Source organism: Pholcus phalangioides, unplaced genomic scaffold (genome assembly GCF_987345545.1).
Source record: "Pholcus phalangioides strain wild (caught in Gottingen) unplaced genomic scaffold, Ppha-v1.0 ptg000015l_1, whole genome shotgun sequence".
Classification (NCBI taxonomy): domain Eukaryota; kingdom Metazoa; phylum Arthropoda; class Arachnida; order Araneae; family Pholcidae; genus Pholcus; species Pholcus phalangioides.
The window spans coordinates 111,259,900-111,283,176 of NW_028301608.1; the positions used below are offsets into that span (position 1 = coordinate 111,259,900).

Genomic DNA, 23,277 nt, shown 5'->3' on the forward strand with positions numbered 1-23,277 from the left:
CTCGTAGCTTCTACCGCCCCCCTGGAACATTCCATCGCCCCCAGGAGGCGTTAACGCCCACGTTGGGAATCACTGTACTAACGCATGTACGAGATATCGTGTTCCTAATCGTTAAGGAGTTAAGAATACCATTGATCACTCAACTGCACAGCATACCACATGCGAATAGCGTAGAATACAGTGATTCAATGAAAATGTGAATATTTAGTTATTTTTATGACTCTCAGCATTTGTTTGAAGTCATGGGCACCAGAACCTAAGAGCTTAGAGCATTTGATCTCCCCAATACATTTTGTGAGGAGGCTGAGCTCTGCCCCCCCCCCTTAAATAATTTGAGAAAAACAATGCAATGCGCTGTTAAGATTGATTAAGTGAGAACGACGAAAATCGATTCATGAATTCGAGGCATAAAAGATTAATATATATCAGTAATGCAATTGGGATATGATAAGTCTATGGTCAAAGGTAAAAAATAATAATAATAAATAGAAATAACCGTTCCGCTTAAGCAGGGCCGTAACTAGAGAAGAGTAGGGGGCAACTGCCCCGTGCGGAAAAATTTCGGGGGTGGCAATTTTAGGTGGGAACAAAGCACACCATTATAAAATTATCGCATTTTAAAGTTGTAGGTGTGGCAAAATAATGTTTGCCCCGGGCGGCAGAAATCCTAGTTACGGCCCTGGCTTAAGTTGGAAAACTATACTAGGGTGAATGGGAAGGGAAATAAACCAACTCCTGTTCATGAGGTTACAATGAAGTGACGCAATGATGAGAAAAGAGGTTAAGAAAACAGAAAGAGCTGAAATGAATTTGAGAGGGAATCAACCGGACTTCAGGTGCGAAAATTAAGGACGAGACGGTTTTTCTAATGTAACGTTGTGCAAAAAAGTTCCAAGTCGACAAAAATAATACCATAAGATCCCCAAGACTAAGAACATGGGAAAAGTAAACAAAGCTTTCCAAAGGATAAAAAAGAACTTCATTGAAAAATTAGCTTCGATCACAATTGGACAGAAGACTGAAACGTCTAAACTGAGACCAGTGACTAGCAAGGAAAATCCAGCCTTTAGTAGGGTATATGATCACCCCTGACTGCTATGCAGGATTTACATCATGTCCCCATGCTGAGTACAAGGTTGTCAACGAGCTGTTGAGGCATTGCTGCCCATTCCTGTTGTAGCACCAATCGCAGCTCCGGAATCGTTGCTGGCGGCTGGTGTAGCATTGTGGCCCATGAAGAGGAACTGAGGACCCATAGCACCTTTAAAAAGACGCACGTGACGAAGGAGAACGTCTGTAGAATAGCGAGAAACAGTGACTGAACCACCTTGGAACAAGGTGAGTTAGTTTCTCTCTCTTCAAGCGCTTTGCCTTGGAAGTTATACGGGTACCAAGCACTTAGGCGCCTTGTGCGCCTTAAGGGCCCTACACACGCTCAGTTATACCTGCGCAGTTATGCCTGTACAGGCCAACTGTGCAGGCATAACTGAGCGTGTGTAGGGGCCGTCAGTTGACCTGCACAGGCGACCTGAAGGGAATGGTTTTTCGATTCGGTATAACTGTGCAGTTATGCCTGCGCAGGTATAACTGAGCGTTTGTATGGGCCATCAGGTATAACTGCGCAGTTTTTTTTTCCCGCTTTCTTATATTCGCCCTTCTCTCTCTTTCTTCCCTCTTCTTTTTTCACTGATAATGTAATAGAACGACTGAATAACTTGTTTTGGAGAGGGATTCCATTTAATTAGAAGAAATATTTCTAATGGCGTAATTTTCACGATATTTTCTTGCAATTTCATATCAAATAAAAAAAATCGAAATAAAATTTTAGAAATATTTCGACCATTGTTAAAATTCGCAATTTTGTTTCTGAAATCACTCTTTTCAATAAATTTGCCCGAAATTATGCACCGAAACACACAAACTCTATATTCAAATAATGTGCTATAACTATTAATTGTTCATTGATTATTTAGAGAAGAGGTTTTTAACCAGGGTTCTTGGAGATTTTAGGGGCCCCGTGACATCAGATTATTTTAGTATTCTTTCACATGTACTTCCTTTAGAAATCAAGCAGGTGTTTATACGAGTCAGTTAATGTTTGCAATTGTTTGCAATTTCAAACGCAGGATTCCTACTCCTTTCTTGACCGAAAACCAGCAAGCATCAACAGGACAAAAATCACTGTAATTTATTATTTTCTTTTACATTTAATGAATCTCATTGAATTTGTTTTTTGGACACATCTCGTCAGATTGCAACGAATTTCAACTTTCAGCTCAAACATTGAAAGAAAAAAATTCAGATGAAATTACGCTAGTTAAACGTAAGAAAACAATCGAAAAATTCGTTGAGAGAGATATACGGTTGATAACATAATTATATCATTGAGTAATACTATTAATATACATGCTATGCTTCATAATAAGTCAATTTTTTAATTGAGTTGAATTAATCGTAAGAGGTCGCGTGAAAATGCAGTTTTCTTTCAAGGAAAAACACTACGTAAGTTACCGTAAACATTTTGAAGTCAAAAGAATTATTTTTTTTAAATCGACGCTATCGCGAAAAGAAAATACTATCATACGATGCTGAAGGAGCATGTATCCCCTATCTGTATATTCAGAGGAGAAACGATGCTTGTTTTCGAAGATACAGTAGACGCTCGTTATGAGAACTTCACGTTATAGCGATCATTCACGTTATAGCGACAAAGACTGGTAGGGTAAGTCCCAAATGTTTTATGTTTTACTTATATAACGACCGTCCCAATCAGGCCCGACCACAACCCCAAGTCTCCCCCTCGCTACGACCTTGCTCCAAATATAACGTCCATTCTCGATGGGACGAAGGGGTCGTTATATCGGGCGTCGATTGTAATACCAAAATTTCTCTTTTATTGCCTATACGTATTGACATAATCACTGTAGATATGGATAGCATTCTTGATAAGCATGAGTAGGCAGTAGTGCCTTTTACTTAAGTCATGAAAATCGGTCATTATGAGAGGTTTTAGTAACATCAAAATACATTATTGTACTTATGGTGTACATTGAACAAACATCTTCCGTTACAGCAGTCTTCCTCAAAGTGTGCGTCGCGGCTCTTGGGCGTAACCCCCCTCCCCACCCACATCCTGACGCAGGCCACAGAGGCTATTCTCTTTGCCGAGCCGCCACTATAGTGAATTTTTTAACGTGGGAAAAAAGAATGATTGGAATCATCTCGGGCTCTGAAACCAGAATCCTGATCCCAATCACATCTTTGTGGGGGTTGGAGGGAAATGGCTCGAATAATGACAATATTCATTAGTAAAACCAGCCCTCGGGGATGCAAGACTTCAGATGGTGTGGCGATCAGTGACAGTAGGCTTTACCGATCAATTTACAGTAACAATGCATCTGGAATGTACAGCGCACATTCAAAGGGAGAAAGAAACACTTTAGCTCTGATGAAACAAGTACGAATTTCTGTGTGCAATATTAGTTTTCTTTTCTTTTTTGCCCAAGGCCCATATTTACAAAGGCTTCCTTGGTAAAATGGTCTGAGTTTTCGAAAACTGATGTTTTCCTCTCGTCTCCCCCCCCCCCCCCATCACCCCCTTGTGTCCATTCATAGCTTGAATAGTCCTACTTTGGGAAACACCGATTTCAACACTCCACCAGAGTTTAGTTCAGAGTTCAGTTAATAATCAGTTTTCACGACTCGAGGTTTATAATGACGAGTGATCTTCGAAACGGGCAGCGCGAATGTTTGGAAGAATTCATTGAAATGTATAGGAGTAAGAAATGCTTGTGGCAGGTGAAAACTAAAGATTACCATAACAAAATTAAGAAAGATGATAGTTATGAGAGATTGGTGTGGAAAATGAGAGAAATAGATCCTCTAGCGAACAGAGATAGTGTTGTTAAAAAATAAACAGTTTGCGAAGCAATTTCCGAAAGGAATTGAAAAAAAAAAAGCTTTGAGTATAGGAATCTTGATCCATTCTGAGAAAATTATGCCAATCTTTTGCTGCAAATCTCAATTCCTGTAATAATTTAACGTGCGAATATTGTTGCCTTTTTTTTAAACCAATCTTTGTACCACGTTACCCGTTTTTTTCTTTTTTTTTGAGTTAATAACTTTCAGTGCCATAACCAATCCAACTACACCCAAAGCATCATCTGTGGAAATCATACTAGAAAATTCCGAACTTTATAGACTATGAAAAATCCGAACTGATCAACAGACCGCGAAGACAGAGATCGAAGAATGAAAATATCCCCCCAGATTGCCTAGAACCGGTTCCAGAAGCTTCGCCTGCACAGGTATAACTGAATGGTGTGGATGCATCGGACCGTTCAGTTATGCCTGCGCAGTTATACCTGTGCAGGCATAACTGAACGTGTGTAGGCCCCTTTAAGCTTATGTCACACGAGAGCTTACTAGTGGACGCTGGGTAAGATAATTAAAGTTAATAAAAGTCTAAAGATAATAAGTCTTTGTTGGACATAAACCGCAAAAACCACAGCCGGCGTGAAGTAATCCGTACTTGTTCGGTCATTTCAAAGGAAGACGCTCGTTCCGCTGCCTTTGTATTGAAAGCCATAAAAATTATTGCTTCCCCGAGGCCCGAGACGACCGCGGATCCTGACAAAGACTTATATCTTTAACTTCAATTATCTTACCCAGCGTCCCCAAGCAAGCTCTCGTGGGACATAAATTTTAGGACGAGAACTCCGCCACCTCCAAACCGGTTCCTTTCGATAACGTAAGAGGGGTTATTGCGCGTTCCCCGCTGTCTCCAGATGTGTATGCGTCCGGAATCGCTTGTCAGAAATTTGCTTTCATCCGTAAAGATCTTTACGGATGAAAGAGAATTGAGGTCGAGAACTCGTCCTTAGTTTTTGAACACCAGTGTACCTAATCATCAATTGATTATAACATAATAAAAGTGAAATAATTAATTAATTATAATGATTATACTAACGGAGTTTTTGCAACGAGTAATTATCGTTATTACCAATCGTCAATTATGACATAATAAAAACAAAATTATCGATTAACTGCTGATTAATTCATCATTTCGCTTTTAGTTTGTCTGCTCGCGCTATCACGCGGGGGCGACGGGCTCTTGTGTGAATGAATTTCAGAACAAGGGTAGGGCCGGATTAAAACGCTTGAAGGTCCTAAGCACTTAAGCAATTTTGGTGTCCCCTTTCACACTTGTAAGTATATTTTACTAAATCTTGAAAAAAGAAGAAACGTTCAATGAAATTTTATACTTCAGAAGAATAAATAATATTTAAGTCAGAAAATGATATGAATATTTCTAGGCACGCGCTTCATTTATTTGAAAGATTCTCTCACATCCCACTTTTTCTGGTCTTTGATGACATTTTCAAAACTAAATGCTACATAATACACCTGCTTCTACTTTTAGTGGAGAAGAAGCATCAAGCCTCTCTATTGTTCAACAAATTTTTTGTTTCAGTGATTGACATAATTCTGACTTTCAAAATTACAAAGTTACATTTCTGTAGCTTTCCCATTAAAATTTTGCTTGATTCAATATTTTTCTTAATGAAGAATTCTACTAAATTTACCTTATTTGTTAGAATTGAGCAAAGCAAAAGAAAGGAAAGTCAATGTTATTGTCACTGTTCTTGAATTTGCCAAATATTCCCAGATACTTTTTATATTTTACGGTAAATATACCATTCATAATTGTGTACTAAAAAATTAAGAAAACACAAGGTCCATCTCAGGGTCACCTGATTAAATTCTGCTACACTGGTGGCCGTAGTGGCTCTTGGACGGACTTGACCTGGCTTTCTCTCGATGGATCCGGTATCCTGGATTTGTTTCCATAAGTTACACACGACGCTGGGCGTTAAATTGAAGTCTCTACAAATCTGGACTTGAGATTGGCCTACTTCTAGCCTCTCCACAATTCGCCTCCTCAAACGTTGGTGGTTACTAATTTTTACTGTTACAATTTGAAATTAACCGATTGCTGCAAAATAACACCAAGAAATTCGCCGAGGTGTGCTAGCGAACGAAATGCGTCTTAACTTACGCGCGCTTATAAAGCCTGTTTCTCTACTGGCTCCGCCTACACACACGTGTACGCTTACGTATTTGACGTACAATATTTACATTTTTGTCTAGAAGCAGGGGTTTTACATTCAGTTCAGTTCTTTTCATGAAATTCAGTTGGCCCTGAGTTCATTTTAATGGACGATAAACGCGAGACCACATAGAGCTCTTCTGCTCGACGATTTTCTAGAGAGTGAGGATATTCGCCGGATGGATTGGCCAGCCAGATCTCCAGACCTTAACCCTATAGAGCATGTCTGGGACACTCTGGGGAGGGCAATTGCAACTCACAACCCCCCTCCGGGAACCATCCAGGGAATGAAAACAGCGTTGCTGAACGAGTGGGACCAACTGCCACAGGAAATGATAAACTGCTTTATTTCAAGTATGAAATCACGCTGCGAGACCTGTATATCTGTAAGAGGGGACCATACCCCCTATTAACCCATCTATTAACCCATTTTTTTGTTTATTCTGCAACCGCTGTTTCATACCTTCCGACTCCAACGAGTGTTACGCACGATAATGCGTGTGCATTACAATTATTGAATGGTTATTTGTTTTGTATTGTATCAATGTATGTACATATCAAATTTCATTAAAATCGGTACAGTAGTTCTAGAGATAATCGACCAAGTCTGCGAATTCTCTTAATTTCTTACACCAGTGTAGTTTGTTTCCTTTAGACACATACGTATTCGTATTTACTCTTACTCCTACCTTTTTAATTCTTGATTCCCTGACTTAATTCATCAGATTAGGACTGCCAAGATTCATGTCCAGGAGCGTCGGAAGTGTTTCGAACCTGTGGAACTCGTCTTGAGTTCCATGCGGGAAATTTCGATTTCTGAATCAATTCTGTGGGTGCTCGGACCTGTTTTACAAACTTCCGTGGGTGCTCGAGCACCCACAGCACCCCCGGCTCCGACGCCATTGTTCATGTCCTCTTGCAGGGGCTTCCAGAGCTGGGGACCCGATATGAAAATATTTTTTTACACAAAAAATTCACGATATAGGAACCTCTGAAAAATTCTTGCCTGATTTCCCACCCGAGACCCTAGCATAAAGATCATTCCCCCCCCCCTCTCCCTTGAGCCATGGATGGAGATACGGGGCGAGTCCTCTTCAAACTAAAACTACTGGCATTCCTATATAAAATGAAACAAAATATGTTCTTGGCAAGAAAAAAAAAACAGAAAGAGTGAGCTTTTTTTCGGGAAAGAATTTAGAAAAAATCTAACATATAAAGGTATATAGTTTGGATTGTCCGGAATCTCGATTTTTCGGGACTCGAATTATTGAGGCTCTACTGTACCTTATTTTGTGTGAATCACCATCATCAGATACCTCTTCTTTCTGATACATTTTCGAGTTTGTTTACAATCTTGATATCTGATAGCATTTCTTTTGCTTCTATGGTGGATCAAACTATACAGGGGACATTCAAGTATTACGTAAGTAGATTTTCAGCCATTTTTAACCTCCCCCCCCCCCTCCCGTCAGCAAAATTTCGTCAGCAGCTTAGAATATTTCATATCTTCAAAAAGGGGTGGTTGATGACGTAAGGGGCCGTTCAAATATTACGTCATCATCGATGAGGGGGGGGGGTTTCCGATTTGCTGACTTTTGATGACAAGGTGGGAGGGGGGTTTGGATAATGCTTACGTCATCAACCACCCCTTATGAAAATATGATTCAGAGGGGCAGAGCTGATGACGAAATTTTGCTGACAAGGTGTGGGAGGGGGTCAAAAATAGCTAAAAATTTGCTTACGTAATACTTGAACGGCCCCTAAGCAACCTTCAAAGGTTGCTCTCCCCCTTGTCATCAAAAGTCAGCAAATCCGATACCCCCCCCCCCCCCCCCCCTCGATGCTGACGTAATACATACTTGAATGAGCAATCGTAATACATACTTGAAAGGATTGATCCGCTTATGATCCATAAACGAGTATATCCGTAGAATCTGCACGTTTTAGGTACATGTCCTTATTCTGTAGAATTTGGCTTACTCGGTGTCTTCTCAATGCATGGGACCACCCGGGCACGCTTCGGGAATTTGCTGAAAGGGGTGTCAATCAGACTCTTGTAACAATTTTTGAGAGTAAATATGCGAGTTGCAAGGCAGGTATTTTTAGCTGGATGAGGGCCTCGGAATAATCGCTTTGCCTATGGGTGCATCAAGAGCGTACACAGAATCAACCTTTCGAGGGGCACAAGGAATCTTGGAAATTTGCAGTTATTAACCTTCAAAACAGCATATTAAATTAACAGATATTGAGATTTAGTAACATATAAAAGTATTTTCTTTCGATACATTTTGATTCTTTTTACACAAATAAGTTAAGTTTTTAAGTTAATGGTTAATTCGGCCCTGGGTTAGGGCAATACCTTCTAGAGTCTGCTCTAGAAGGTATTGGTTAGGGGGGGACGATCCTCTTAACCTATCCGACTAGCAATCCGACAGTAAACGTCTTAAAGAACAACACAAAGGAATTGATATTAAAACGTAATAATATAAGATCAAATAATTATTAATGAATTTATTATTATTTTTGTCAAATTATGAGTGCAAAGTGTTCAAATAAAAAGTGCAATGTGTTCGAATAAAAGTGCACTTATACGGGGGGGGGGGATTCAGAAAAGATGGGAAAAACTTTAAGAGGTGATAGTGCACCAATACAAACAATTTTTCATCAAAGAAGGCATGGTCTAACATAAAATGGAGCTGCAAAGCGAAGTACCACACGTAATGAAATACGTGGCTGCTTTTTCAGTATTACTAAAGTGCACCATTATCCCGTACGTTACAAATGTTAGAACGGTTGCAAGCTTGAATAATTTCACAGGGCTGGAGTCAGTGCCTTTTATTCACCGTAACGCAGATTTGCTTACGGTTTCGTCTTCTTCCCCAGGTTATATTTGCATGCATGGTGTTCTTGTCCTCCCGATAAATTTTTACAGGAATGCCGTTTTAACGTTTGCGGAGCGGCCGTTTCGAAACGTGCTAGCGCGTTTGCGTTTCATGTTAGATCATGCATTCTTTGATAGCAATTGTTAGTATTGGTGTGTACTACCACCTCTTGAAGTTTTTCTCATCTTTTCTGAATCACCCTGTATATTGAATTTCCCAATGAATTCCCAGTTCGACCGAGGTATCTCGTCCCTGATCGCCAGTGGAGAGATGGCCAGATGGTAGTACAGCTAGATGAACAGTTCTCATTCCCTCCACCAGAGAAAAGAAAAAAAATGCAAAGTTTAAATATAAAAAAAAATGAATAACTCAAGAAAAATTCAAGTAAAAAAAATATTTTTTGAGACAATAAAACTATTTAAAATAAATTAATATGATGAAGTGCGTGCGTGTAGCATTTATAAAAAATAATAATGGTTAAAAAAAAAATTAAAGGGGAAAGTTATTAAAAGGTCTTTTTATAACTACTCAAGTGGCAACAGTTCGCGGAATGAGAAATTTCTTTGGTTTGCTTTGACTTGCCGTCAGTTTTTTCAGTTTGAAAATTTAACTGAGGATTAAGTTTTTTTTGTTTTTCTTTCGTTGTTGTTGTTGTTTTAATAATTGTTTTTAAAAAAACTAAATATTCAACTGAAATTGAGTTAGAGTCGAGCGAAATGACGGTCGCGAGTTGTTGTTGTTGTTATTATTATGTTTGTTTTTTTAGAGCGGAATCGGTTTTGACGAAAGGGTCTTTAACTCTCCTTGGTTAAAGAGAAAAAAAAAACACCTCCCTCTTTCTCTCAAAAAACAAACTAAAAACCACCGAGATATTTCCTTCCATAATAATAAAAGGTGAGCTCATTTAAAAAAATGAATTGACGAATTGTTTTTGAAAGTAACTAATTTATTACTCATACACCCCATAGTCATTTATCATTAATTGTTTACAATGTGCTTTAGCTTTATTTGTTTTTGTTGAAGGAAAATGTAAGGTATGGGTTTTGAATTGTTTGTTTTTCCTCTCTGTTTGAATTGTGAAATTGTTGGTGGTGAGTAATCCCTTCTCAGTGTCATTATATATTCACACACTCAAAGACAAAATATTACTATAGGTGAATATACTAATATTCGTAGGCATGAGCTGTTATGTGTATAAAATATATGTTTACACTTTGAAAAATGATTTTTGTGTGTGATTTTTTTTGGAAATTTTAATATCCCTTGACTCATATTACACCTGTTTGTGTTAACCTGAAGGAAAAATTGTGCAATATTTATGTTAGTGGGCGTGTGCACCCATAAGTGGATTCATGTTTTTCCCTCCCTTTTCTGTCTTTCTTGCTAATTTTCTTAGACACTCATTCCTCAAATTCACATTCACCACCTTGTTTGAATTGCCCCTGCTTCGTTAAATGCACAGCTGTCTATAATTAAATATTTGGTCGCTCACATGCTTGCACACTTTCTTCGTTGTTCACTGACCAGATTCCACGTTCTATTGGTCTGTCTTTTGGTCACTTTGTGCTCACACAGTCTGTCATTTTTGGTCACTCACTCACTTGGTTTCTCGCTCTCTAGGTCACTCATTTGGCCATTTACATGGTCTTCCATAGTTAGTTTGGTCACTCACATGCTTGCACACTTTCGTAGTCAATCATTTGGTTGTTCACTGATTGTATTTTTTCTGTAGGTCAGATTTTTTTTTGTCACTCCCATGTTCGCACGCTCTTTTGGTCATTTACATGGTTGCACACATTGTAGGGCTCTGTTGGTTACTCACTGTCCTGATTCCTTGCACTCTAGGTCACTCTTTTGATCAGTCATTAATCTGGTCCCTCCTTTATTAAGTCATAAGCACTTGTCCTGGGTCACTTTTTTATTCATGGCTTACATTGTCTCTCGCTTGCTAGGTCACTCAAATGCTGTTTTTTTTCTTAACCCCACTCATTCCTTAAATTTACAGCACCTCAGAACTTGCCATTCTGGGTGTGCTTAGTCCTTCCTTCTCTCCCATAAATACGTCTGTCTCCAAGTCACTCTTTTGGTCACATGCTTGCACTCTCTCTCTAGGTCATTCTTTTCATCTTTCACTGACCTATTCCCTCGTTCTCTAAGTCTGTCTCATCTTTCACATTCTTACACACTGTTTTGGTCACTCATATACTTTCACACTCTATAGGTAATTTTTTCAGTTGCTTATTGATTTGGTTTTCAACAAAAGTGTTTTTAACTCTCCTTGGTTAAATAGGGAAAAAAAACCCTGCCTCTAAAAAAAAAACTAAATTAAAACCACCGATATATTTCCTTCCATAATAAAAGGTGAGCTCATTCAAAAATGAATTGACAAATTGTTTTAAAAGTAACTAATTTATTACTCATATTACATGGTCATTTATCATTAAACACAAATTGTTTAAAATGTTCTTCAGTTTTATGTGTTTTTGTTGACAAAAATGGAAGGTGTGGGTTGAATTCAGGGTTTAAGCTACTGTCAAAGTTTTTGCAAAATGCAAAAGAAAATCTTAGAATGCGAAAGAAGTAGTATCCACTTTCGCAGAAATGCATACAGGAGGTGCATTTGCTTTGCTTGCATTGCTTTTTTGCTAGAGGAATTTTTTATCTAGCTTAAACCCAGGTTGAAGTGTTTGTTTTTCCTTTCAGTGTTTGAATTGACAATTGTTTGTGGTGAGTAATCACTTCTCAGTGTCATTATATGTTCATACACTCAAAGACGAAATATTACTATAAGTTAATTTACTAATATTTGTAGGCATGGGCTGTTATGTACACAAAATTCATTCATAGTGTTTATATTGTAAAAAATGGGGTTTTTTGTGGGCTTTTAGTATCAGTATCATATTACGCAAACTCATATAACGCAATTGTGTTAACCTAAACTAAAAGTTGTGCTCTATTTATGTTTGTGGCCATGTACGCCCAGAGACAAATTCATGTTTTTGTTGCCTCGGGGCTATGTAAATTTTACATTCTTGTAAACTTTCTTGTAAACATTCTTGTAACTCCTGCTGTTCTAGGCTAATTTTCATGACCATTCATTCCTCAAATGTGCGATATCTCAGAACTTTCCACCATGGGCCTGCTTAGTCCCCCTCACCTCCTGTAAATATGCCTGTCTCCAAGTCACTCTTTTGGTTGCTCACATACATACATACTTGCTAGTCCATACTTTTGGTTGCTCAACTTGCTTACACACTCTTCATATATTTACTGACCTATTCCCTTGCTCTCTAGGTCTGTCTCATCATTCACATTCTTGAACACTGTTTCGCTACCCAAATGCTTGCACACTCTTTAGCTCAATCTTTTGGTTGCTCACTGATCTACTGTACTGGACACCAACTCTAATAATATCGCAATACAGCAATTTACTACCAATGGAGTTGGGTGGGAAATGAAGGTGCCATTTATATCGTGATCCCCTCAGGCTCGGTAGGTAAAGAACTTTTTTTCTATGTTTTTATCCCCTCGATCAAACCAGCAGACCCTAACTGTAACCTTCATGGTAGAAGATGAGCATCTTACAGCTGCATCACTCCTGTGCTTAGCTCACTTACCTGGTTCTTTTCCTAGGTCCCTCATGTAGCGGGGCAACTGCCACTGGATCACAAATTTTAGCAGGGAATGAAAACAGTTATGAAATCCATGTATTTCATAGCGGTGGAAGCAACAAAATCATGTTTGCCCCCACACAAAAATCTTTGTTACGTGTGGGGTGGCTGGCTGATACGCCATCCCCTGCACCAAGCTCATCCTGACCCCACTGGGAATGTCACAACGTTTAATAACAGCTTTGAGTGCAAGTGGAAAAAAATCAATAATCATTTTCAAAATATTAAAGATACAAGAAAGGGGGAACTAGCGTTACGGGTGGGATTTGAACCATGAACCTGCTGGTTGCTTTCAATTTGCGTCATACCAACTGTTCAACCAATGCTGTTAACCGGTCCTAATTAAATATATCAATTCTCAAACATTTATTTGTCTGTAATGCGCACACGCTCTCAGAATGGACACCTATAATAATCACGAGTGTTAGATGCCAGTTTCTCTCGGATTATCCTTTATAAGCATGAGTAGATAGTACTGCACCTGATATTTTTTTATTTTTATGCTCTCCCCCCTCCCTCCTTCAGAACCTAATGCCAAAAGAAAGGCATTTTTATAGGTTTTGCAACGCTGATCAGAGACTAATTTTTTACTTCTCAGAAAGCTGCCAGGAGAAAGATATTTAATAAAAGCATTCGTAAGAACTAATTCAGGAAAATCCATATTTTCCTGAATTAATCTAATTCATGAATTAATTTTCAATTCAAATTGATTTGAAAGAAAGTTCAAATCGACAGCTATATTCTTTTTAACCTTTTCTACACAATATTTGATAGGTGGCAACTGATTTTGAAGGACTATACCAATGTTTTCCCCATATGTAACAAATGGGGGGGGGGGGGAAGCTAAGGATAATTTTCCATTTGGCTATAGACTAGTGATAAAAATATTCAAAATTATAAAAAAAGATTAAACATGAAAGTGTACTGGTCCTATTGTATTTAAGATAGGAAGTTATCATTGTAAAATCTGAAAAAATGGGGTTGGGGACAGCAGGTAGAAGGGCATTTTCTTAACATTATCAAACTACGTCTAAAATATAATTTTGAAAGAAAATATTGATTCTCCCCTCCCCCCCTGATTTTTTTTTTATTTTTATGGAATCCTCATTTGTGATTCTGAAACAGCCCCTTCCCCCCCCCCCCCATGTTTATATGATGTTTAGAACCGAAGTTATGCTCACTTTAGTGTTACGTTTCTGCACACAAATAATCTGTGAATAAAAAGTTTGAACAAGCTTTATGAAGAATGTATATTTACGATATGTATTGAGATTTCTAAAAGTCTGTTGATTGTGCCATTACGAAATTTTAATGATATATACATGGTTAAGGTTATAAACCAAAAGGTCTTTCACGTTTGTCTAATCACAGTGTTTTATACATGATATGTTAAATGAAATTTCAAAAAATTTGCACGTATGCCAACAGATTTGGGTGCAGCTTATGAGCATAACATACACAATCCTTTAAAATTTTCTACATAACCTGCATCATCACTGGTTAAACATACTGTGAAAATAAGTATTTCATTCATAGAATTCTTTGCAATCATGTTTTGAATATTATATTATTATATGAATTTTGTCTAAAATATGACACAATGACTTTTTTGCCATTTTGAGACTTTGTTGTTAACTGTTTAAATGCCGAACTATGAACAAAGTCACCGTTGTCAAATTTCAAAACAAATTGTTTTCAAATTTGGAGTTTGAGGTTCTTTTGCATACTTATACAATAGATCAACTTTGAAATTTGAAGAAAACAATTTTTTTCTTTGTTTTTCACGATGTTCCATAAATTTAACATTGGCACTTGGGGAGAGGTGAAAGCGGAAACTGGTATCACCCATATTCTCGCGATTATTTCTGGACTACAGTTATCACACTAAATTGTATATTTTCTACTACAAATTCAAATTCGCAACACATACTGGTTTTTTAACATAAAAATAAATGCAGAAAATTGAATTTTTTTTCTAATGTCCATGATAAAAGAAGGAAACACATATGCATCGCAGACACAATATAATGGCCATCAAATAACCTGACAATTTTTTTCAGTTGACAACGTGGACCTGGATAAATAATTAACCCCTCCTTCGTTCATAGAAGGTCTGTTGTCACTTCTCTTGGGAATTCCAAATGCGAAATAACGTGCACTTCTCACAATTCTGAATGAATTATCCAGTGTGCTATAATGGTCATATGACAAATCTTTACCAATGGAATCCAGAGCCAAGGTTTTGATCAAATTCTAGAGAGAATTTTTTTTTATCCCATGCAATAGTTTTTTTCAGATTGCTCAAAACTATCTTATTCTTTCTTGAAACTTGAGTGTTGCACTTATGTTTTGCTCCTTTTTTCTGTCCTACATCTTTTGAAGAACACGTTTCAGGAGTTTCTAACACCTCATCCTCGTTGATGCAAAATTATTTAGCATTTCACATACATCAGTTAGTGCTGTTGATACTAGATCATTTTCAACAATATCAGCTTCATCTGTGATCTTCCCATTTTCATTAGCACGTAATTGGCATATATCTACATCCTCTAATTCAGAATCTGAAAGAGTTTCTAAATATCTTACAGCTTCTTCTAATGTGAGATATCTTTTTGATATGGTTACACTCTGCTGAACACAACTAGACTATCTAAGATTGTCGAACTCGGTTTGATTAGTCTGCAGTTTGCTAAAACATACATTTCTAAGAATGCAAGAATAAAAAATTACTCACCCAATATAAACAATCCACCCAGAAAGCACATTCTTCTGTCTCATATTACCCAGAATTAGCTCCTATACACATGTCGAATGATGCCAACACCATGGGGTTCGGGTGGGAAAATCAAAGCAGTGCACTGCACATTAGGTATCCCTAAAATCCTGCTCTCTTGAAAGGGCAATGTTCCATAAATGGAACATGCATTGTTGAACGTGCGTAGCTTTAATGTTTAACAGTACAAAGAAATTAATTGATTTACTTTGATTGATGTATTAAGTGGTAGAAACACACAAAATAATTTTCAGTTTACTTCAAAATTGAAATTTTGGCAAATTTTGATCAAAATGGGGAAAAATGCCCCAAAAATATCAAATTTCAAAATTCTGTCAAAAATTTGTATATTAACCTGTAGTTTCTGAATTTATTTTAAAAAATACTTTGAACTCTCGTCTATATACAGTAAAAAACTGGAAATGTTTAAATCAATTTTTATCGGATATTTTTGTAAATAAAAACTATGTTCCATTTATGGAACATCTGCCTTTAAATGGTTAAAGTTTACTCCAGTATTATTTTATAGGAAATTGACAAGAAAGGTAGTTGGATTGGATTCCTTAAGAAATGAAAATTTGTTCAAGCAAATTTCAAAAATCTATTGATGAAAAAATTATAAATTCAGCTGTGAGGTGTCAGAGACTGGGACATAAAAAATAAAGTGTGGAAAAAAAAATTAATGTCAAATATATTTAACCTGAACTGCTTGAAACACAATTTAGGCCGATTTCATGGGACTGACCCACTAGCATTCTTTGCCAAAACAGGTTTCAGTGGGTGGGTGGATAGCCTTCCAGTATCAATTAAACACTCCCAGCAAAGATTCTATTATTGCCTGCTGAAATTTGCATGCTCTACTATGTTCTGTGCACACGCTCTCTATCTGTATTTTCTTCCCTACCATCCAGTCGTGAAATTGAAGTATGTTAGTGTTAAATTCTAAATGCATTTGAGATATTGAGAGCTTTCTCGCTTTATCATGTTTTCGTTAAAAATACGAAATTTTAAATCTAGTGTGAAAACATCTTAGATTTTGTGCTTGATGGTAGGCTTATTAAAAATGTTAGAATTACAGTGAAACTGTGATATAACGATACTCTGCAGATCAAGAAAAAAATATTGTCATATAGAGGGATTACCTTTATATCGAGGGGCAACATTTCATTAAATTTATGCTGTTGTAATCTTTTATAAATCATCATTGTTAGTAGGCTACTACTAGAAAATGCACTTTTATATATTTATTCGCTGCAAAAAATTGATTAGTTGATTAATAAAATTCAGTTAGGCATTGTTCCTGTAAAGTTGTTTACGGTGTTTCACTGACTTGTTGTACACAGAAAGTAGCAATACCAATTACTTCCTTAGCACTTTCAGTGTAGTGCAAAATACTGATGTAATAAGACACATTCGGAAGAGCGAAAGCAAGTTACAGTTAAAATCAAATTCAAAATGGTTTTGACTCAAATTATTAAAAAATATCATTGTAGCAGAGACGGATGACAACTTTTTGCTTGGCTAAGATACACAAAATCAATAGGCTTTCTGGATATTATGCAGAGGTGAACAGGAAAAAAATGTAGTTTCCCTGTGGAGAGAAACAACTTTTTTCCTGTTCACTTGGGCATAATATCCAGAAAGCCTATTGGTTTCGGGTATCATTGTAGCAGTTTTTAAAAAATCTAAAAAATATTGTTATAGAGGGATTTATCATAGTGAAGGATATCGTCGTATCAAGAGGAGTTTAACATTGAACTACAAGCGATTCCAAACATGATTGGAAGAAACTATCATTGTAGAGGAGGATTTATCATTATATCAAGTATCCTTGTATTAAGGTTTCACTTTAGTTTGATTATAATAAAATAATCACTGTAGATAAGCAAAATTTGTTTCAACTGTGAGTGTATAATAATTCTGAATTCGATAAAGTAAATTTACATCTATTATTCATCTTTTTTCATTCTACTTCTTTATAGAAAAGGGGAAATCAAGATCTCTCACTATGGAAAATTTCTGCGCTTATTGTTCTGTTGTGATGACATCGGAAGCAGACTTCCAAGCTCACTGTCTATCAGAGAGTCATCAACTGATGATAATGTCTGACGAAGGTAGAGAATGGAAGTTCCGTCCTCCCGCAAGAGGGGTTCCAGCTGACCAATATGTCCTGTGTCCCATGTGCGTATATTAATGAGTATAAATTGTTTATTAAAATGAATAGCCATGTCATAGATGCATTAAAAAGATCATTGCTTTCATATTTTTTTTGTTGGACAGAGAAAAGTGAAACGAGAAAGCAAACTTGAGAAATGAAAGAAAAGCAAGTGAAAAAAGAAAAGCATTAGTTACACATACCAATTTTGATTCTGAATTGGTGACATTTTGCTTTTCCCAATTTTGTCAAGATTTTAATAATGGGTGGTGAGAGAGCTGGCCAGATCAGTAGTTCTTGACCCTTGGAAGACTACCACTACCTCTTAAATTCATCTCGTTAACATTTCTTTGAGGAATTTCTGGTGAATTAATGTTTACATGCTGAAAGGAATACTCTGAGTGTATGTACGACCATTAGTATATTATTGTTATCAAAGTTATACATGTTTCGTATTAATCATTGGAATACTGCTACTAATTTACCACACACCAACTTCGGTCATATATCACCATACGGCAACTTCCTCCTCTGAACTAAACTAGCCTCCCTTGATCTAGCAGAGTATTTCCAAAAGTAGGCAATATTGTCCCCAGGAAAGGGGGGGGGGTGGTAGAAGTTTTAAGTTTAGCATAGGATCCTATGGGTTGGCTCCAGTTGGGGGGCAATGAAAAGAGAATTTTTCTGAAGAATGAAGTGATGGAACAAAAAGTTTGAAGTTTGGGAAACTATGATCTAGCATATAGTTTCCCAAACTTTTTGTTCCACGGCTCTCTTCTTTAGAATTTTTTCTCTCATTGCCCTGGGACTCCAGTAAACCCATAGGATCCTCTGTCATACTCGTAGTTTGTATTGCCCACTTTGCGAAACACTGATCTAGCATGACAGAACCTGGTTGCAGAACCTGGCTGTTGAGAAGCAGTTAGTGGAATTGACCTGCTTTAGTCACAATGAAATATGGATAGCATCTGGGTGTCTGTACTTTGAGAATTGAAAATTTGATAACCCTTAAGCTACATCTATGTTGATTGGATGTTCTATGTGATGAATTTAAACTGAAGATTAAAAAAAGTGCTGAAACTTAAAAATTTTTAAGTCATTTGTCTTCAAGTGCCACGTCAATACATTCCTTCTTTTTTTTCTTCATAGGTTTTGCATTTCTGGGAAATGTAGACTCGGTCAGCAATGCTGCGATGCTCATGGTGAAGAAGAATTGAACGAATGGAAAGAACGATATGCTTACAGGCAGATGAAGCTACAGCATGCCAAGGAATGCAGGCTGCAGGGCAGCAGTTATTCTGAGCAGCTGCTGGAGAAGTGGCTCGTAACACCAAACCCCCAGAACATCATGAAAGAAAGAATAGATGGTGTTGATGTGATCATAGATCCAGAGACAAACCTGACAGTCTCTGAGAAAAACTGTTGCAGGGAATGGACATTCAAGATCACTACACAAGTGAGAATTTTTTTTAAATCTTATATAAAAAAATTTGAAATGTGCCAAGCTTTATAAATGATACAATAAATCCATTCAATCATAAGTAATATTGTGTTTTTTCAAGTTTAATAGTTAAACATTGATTCTCTTGGCTTTCCCCCCCCCCTTTCCCAGGTGCAAATATTTATATTGCATTGATATACATATTTATGTTGCATTGATATACATATTTATGTTGCATTGATATACATATTTATATTGCATTGATATACATATTTATATTGCATTGATATACATATTTATATTGCATTGATATACATATTTATATTGCATTGATATACATATTTATATTGCATTGATATACATATTTATATTGCATTGATATACATATTTATATCAATATAAATCTATATCATTTCCACATTACTACTCATTGATTTTGCAGCACACTCTTCAGCATGCTGCATTGCTGTATGAAACCCATAGAAGTCACTTCCGTCTTTCGCAACTTACATGTACTGACAGCTCTAACAGTGGTACCAAAGAGTTCAATTTAGGCGTGCAGTGCCAAGAGTGGAATAATGGAGACAACAGCGGTGGTAGTCTTTATATTTGTAAAGTGAGTTGTAATTTTTAATGTTTTTATTGTATATCGGATATTGTTCATATTTTACCATGTACGAAATTGGAAGTCATTACCTGATAAGTAAATAAATTTGGTTCTTTACGTTATTTCAAACAAATTTATTATGATCTACAGTAGTGTTTCCCAAAGTGGGCAATATCGCCCCCTGGGGTGGGTGATGGAATGGTCCAGTGCAGGAGTGATAGAAGAGCTATGGTTTGGCTTGAGTTGGGGGATCAAGGAGAAAAAGTTTGGGAAACTGGTCTATGATGATATTGGAGGTTTGTAACAATATACCATTGAATGCAGTAGAAGTGGCCCAGGGATTGCAGACAAAATACATAAAAGTATGTTACACCAACTGCTCACAATACAGAAAAAATTGCCATTGTAATAGATTTCTTGTATAAGCAAATTGCAATTTTTTTGTTTTGTCTGATATTAAAATGTAGAAAATCTCGGCTTTATCTGTAATACACTTGTCTTTTACATCATTTTGTTCCAATATTAGAAGGATCAGCAGAACTCCATCCGTGAAATTGATTTTCTGGTTGGCAGTTGATTTTCAAATTTTCTACGTGTTTTACAAATTTTCTAGACTTTTTTGCAAAGAATTTTGTATTCTTAAAATGATTTAGTCGACGGACTGAACAGTTAAAACTCACTTCACAATTCTAAATCTGTATGGACTTGTTAAGATATTGTCTGTTATCAAAAAGGTTTTTAGCATGACTTCTTCAGCCGTTTAGAAACAAATACCCTCTTACAGTGATCATGTTCTATTAGTCACTGGAAGAGACAATGATGGTCAAATATTGAATCATCACGTGACTTGTATGTGTATTGGGGAAGCCTAAGAATTATGAAGAAAGGTTTAAACAAATGACTTTCTCTCCTGTGTCCATCCTTTGTTAGTAATATTATTGAGGAGCATGTCATTTCCATTTATGCAAAATGTCAGATGTCAAAATGCCCACTTTTTTTATGCCACTAAAAGCTTGTTTTTGTGTCCTGTGAAAATGTCATAATACATTTTCACGGCTGTCTATTTTTCAGAATACGAAAACACATGAGAAGCTTTTAGTAGCATAAAAAAATTACTAATTTCGACATTGCATTTCGCATGAACGATATGCAATGGTGCGTGGTAGTAATCCATCTTTGTTCAGTTTTTGAAGAGAGAGAAAGAGGAAAATTTTATTATTTTTTTTTCACCAATTTTTTGAATATATAGCGAATGTGGTCTAATTCTCAACTTGCTATTTTTTACCAATATTTCTTCTGTTTTCTCTTTGACAATCACATGCAAATTATTTATTACTGTTAGGTATCTGTGAGTTATCATTAAGTTTGGCTGCCGCTGCATAGCTACAGGGGTTCTGCTGTATGTGCTTTGCATTTTTAATGAAATTGTATTTTGTGTAATTTATTATTTTTAATCGGGGTTTTATGTGTATGCATTTATATTTTATTTTCATTGCGCATATGCCTTATATGAAATAAAAATATTGTGGCAGTGTTTGAACTAGTATTTGTATTTATGTACGTGTATGCTGTCTGGAATGCAAAATCCATTTTGGGCTGCTCTGTGTGGCAAGGTTTAGTTTTTATCATGGTAAAAACTAGGTATTTACTGGCACCTATTGGTAAATACCATGGTAGAAATGGTAAAAACCTGGTAAATACAATTAGCCTTTATGTATTTGTGATAAACGTAGGGTACTTGTTAATATATTTATAAAAATTAATATTTATTTAATCAGTAATTTATCATTATATTAGTGTATTTTATAATGTAGGATATAGAGATCCATACAGTTGGATCTCTATAGTTGGCTACCAGAGAAGAGGATAAACCATGAACAAATTACATGAATACTGATAACTTTTTTTAAATATTTCTGCTCTATTTCTATATATGAATAGAAGAAAAGATAGATAAAACAACTAGAATTATTATTGTTAGTCAGAAATTTTTCAATTAGGAAGTAAAAATGCTTCTGACCTGTTTGTACAAAATAATTTGGACAAAATATAACATCTGTGATCTTAAAGGAGTTAATTATTTGTAAACTCTAACTTTGTGATAAATGAAAAATTAAATTTGTCCAAGGTATTAAAAAAATTGATTGTAAAATTGTTAATTGTTTACATCACAAGCCTTTTTAAATTCATCCTCTGTATTTCCAGGTAAGATTTGTGACTTCAATATACGGAACATTTCACCAGGCAGTAGTCTTTGATTTTGGATTTGAGCCAGTTCTATTACAGAAGTTGTCTGTCGATGTTGTATCGATATCTGACTTGGAAAAGTTACAGCAAGCTAGAGACACGGTCATGACCTTCACAGAAAGATGGAACACGGAAGAAATTGTTGTAGTTCCTTTTGAGAACAAACCTTATTCAATTGGCGAAAACGAAAAGAGCTTACTGTCTTGTTATTCTGCCCCAGATACAACCAAGTTCACTGTGACTCAAGCTGTTATGGAGCCTATGCTCAGTAAAGATAATTATAGTGCTCGGCTGCATGAGCTCTTATGCATTGAAGAAATGTCACAACATGAACTGCTATCTAGGTAAATCGATAAAACTTGAGTGAAATCTGTTTTGGTAAATTTTTGTTAAAAATATTCAATGTTTTTTCAGATTTTATTTCAAAATCATGTGGTGAATTATGTGGAGAGGTCTGTGTGACCCCATTGCTTTTTACGCCAATATTTTAACACACAGCACAGTACAGTAGGCTCAGGACTATCTAGCTCGCGACTAGCTGGGCTCCATATTATCTGGCCTAATTAAAAGTTGTAATTCTCCTTAATAAAATGAACAATTTACTTGCCAAGGTATTGCAAGGGCAGTAAATTTGTGTAATTATTTATCAAGAAGATAAGTTAAAATATTTTCTGTGAGAATTAAGCTTGTTTTCACATTAATATTTTGTTTATTCTAATCCTCCCCGTGGCGTAGTATAAAAATCACTAAACCATTTGTAAAATGCTATATCTTTTTAATAAAGTAAGCTTTCTTCCAATTTTTGGCAGGTGCAAAGTAAGGAATATAGGAAAAAGTGATACGTTGAAAAATCATCTATTTAAAATATCTGGGCTAAAATAATAGTCTTTTAAGAAGGCGAGATATATCGTCAATGCTATTGAGAAGGTTTAAAGTGTATGTATTCATACTGCATAGTAGACATAATTTTATGTTTCCTTCAATTAAGTTTGACATTGTGTAGTTTATCTGTAAAAATTCATCTTGAAATATGTACAATATTTTTATTCTTGGACTTATACATTAATTTTTGAAATGTGCAGTGTAGGCCTTACATAACAAACATTTATTAAGTACTGGCATGTACTAACAGATCAGAATACTTGCATATGAATGAGAGTTGGCATTGGTCTAAAAAGAGTGAATTTAATGATATGGGTGGAGTAGGAAGTGAGCATTTATAGAACTCTGGTCTATATCCAGCTTTTTATTATCCGGCCTGCCCTTCTGCCCCCATTAAGTTGGATGGTACGGAGTCGACTGTATAATACTTTAAAGATAGAATAGAATTATTTTACACGAAAGTTCCTGTACAAACCACCTCTTTTGATATGGAGTGAATGCAGAACTATG

General features: G+C 36.3%; 1 protein-coding gene across 2 annotated transcripts in view; it reads left to right on the forward strand.

Moving 5' to 3' along the window:
- The first annotated feature begins 9,536 nt into the window (after nt 1–9,536).
- The window catches only part of Helz (Helicase with zinc finger), a 50,136-nt gene continuing 36,395 nt past the window's right edge, over nt 9,537–23,277 (forward strand). The window contains exons 1-5 of one of the 2 annotated variants that reach the window (XM_089245162.1): nt 9,537–9,885; nt 17,418–17,616; nt 18,740–19,046; nt 19,474–19,647; nt 21,844–22,229. In XM_089245162.1, the coding sequence (XP_089101288.1) occupies nt 17,444–17,616; nt 18,740–19,046; nt 19,474–19,647; nt 21,844–22,229 (1,040 nt within the window). In that variant the 5' untranslated portion in view covers nt 9,537–9,885; nt 17,418–17,443. The remainder of the gene's footprint in view (nt 9,886–17,417; nt 17,617–18,739; nt 19,047–19,473; nt 19,648–21,843; nt 22,230–23,277) is intronic. The other variant, XM_089245161.1, reaches the window with a different exon arrangement.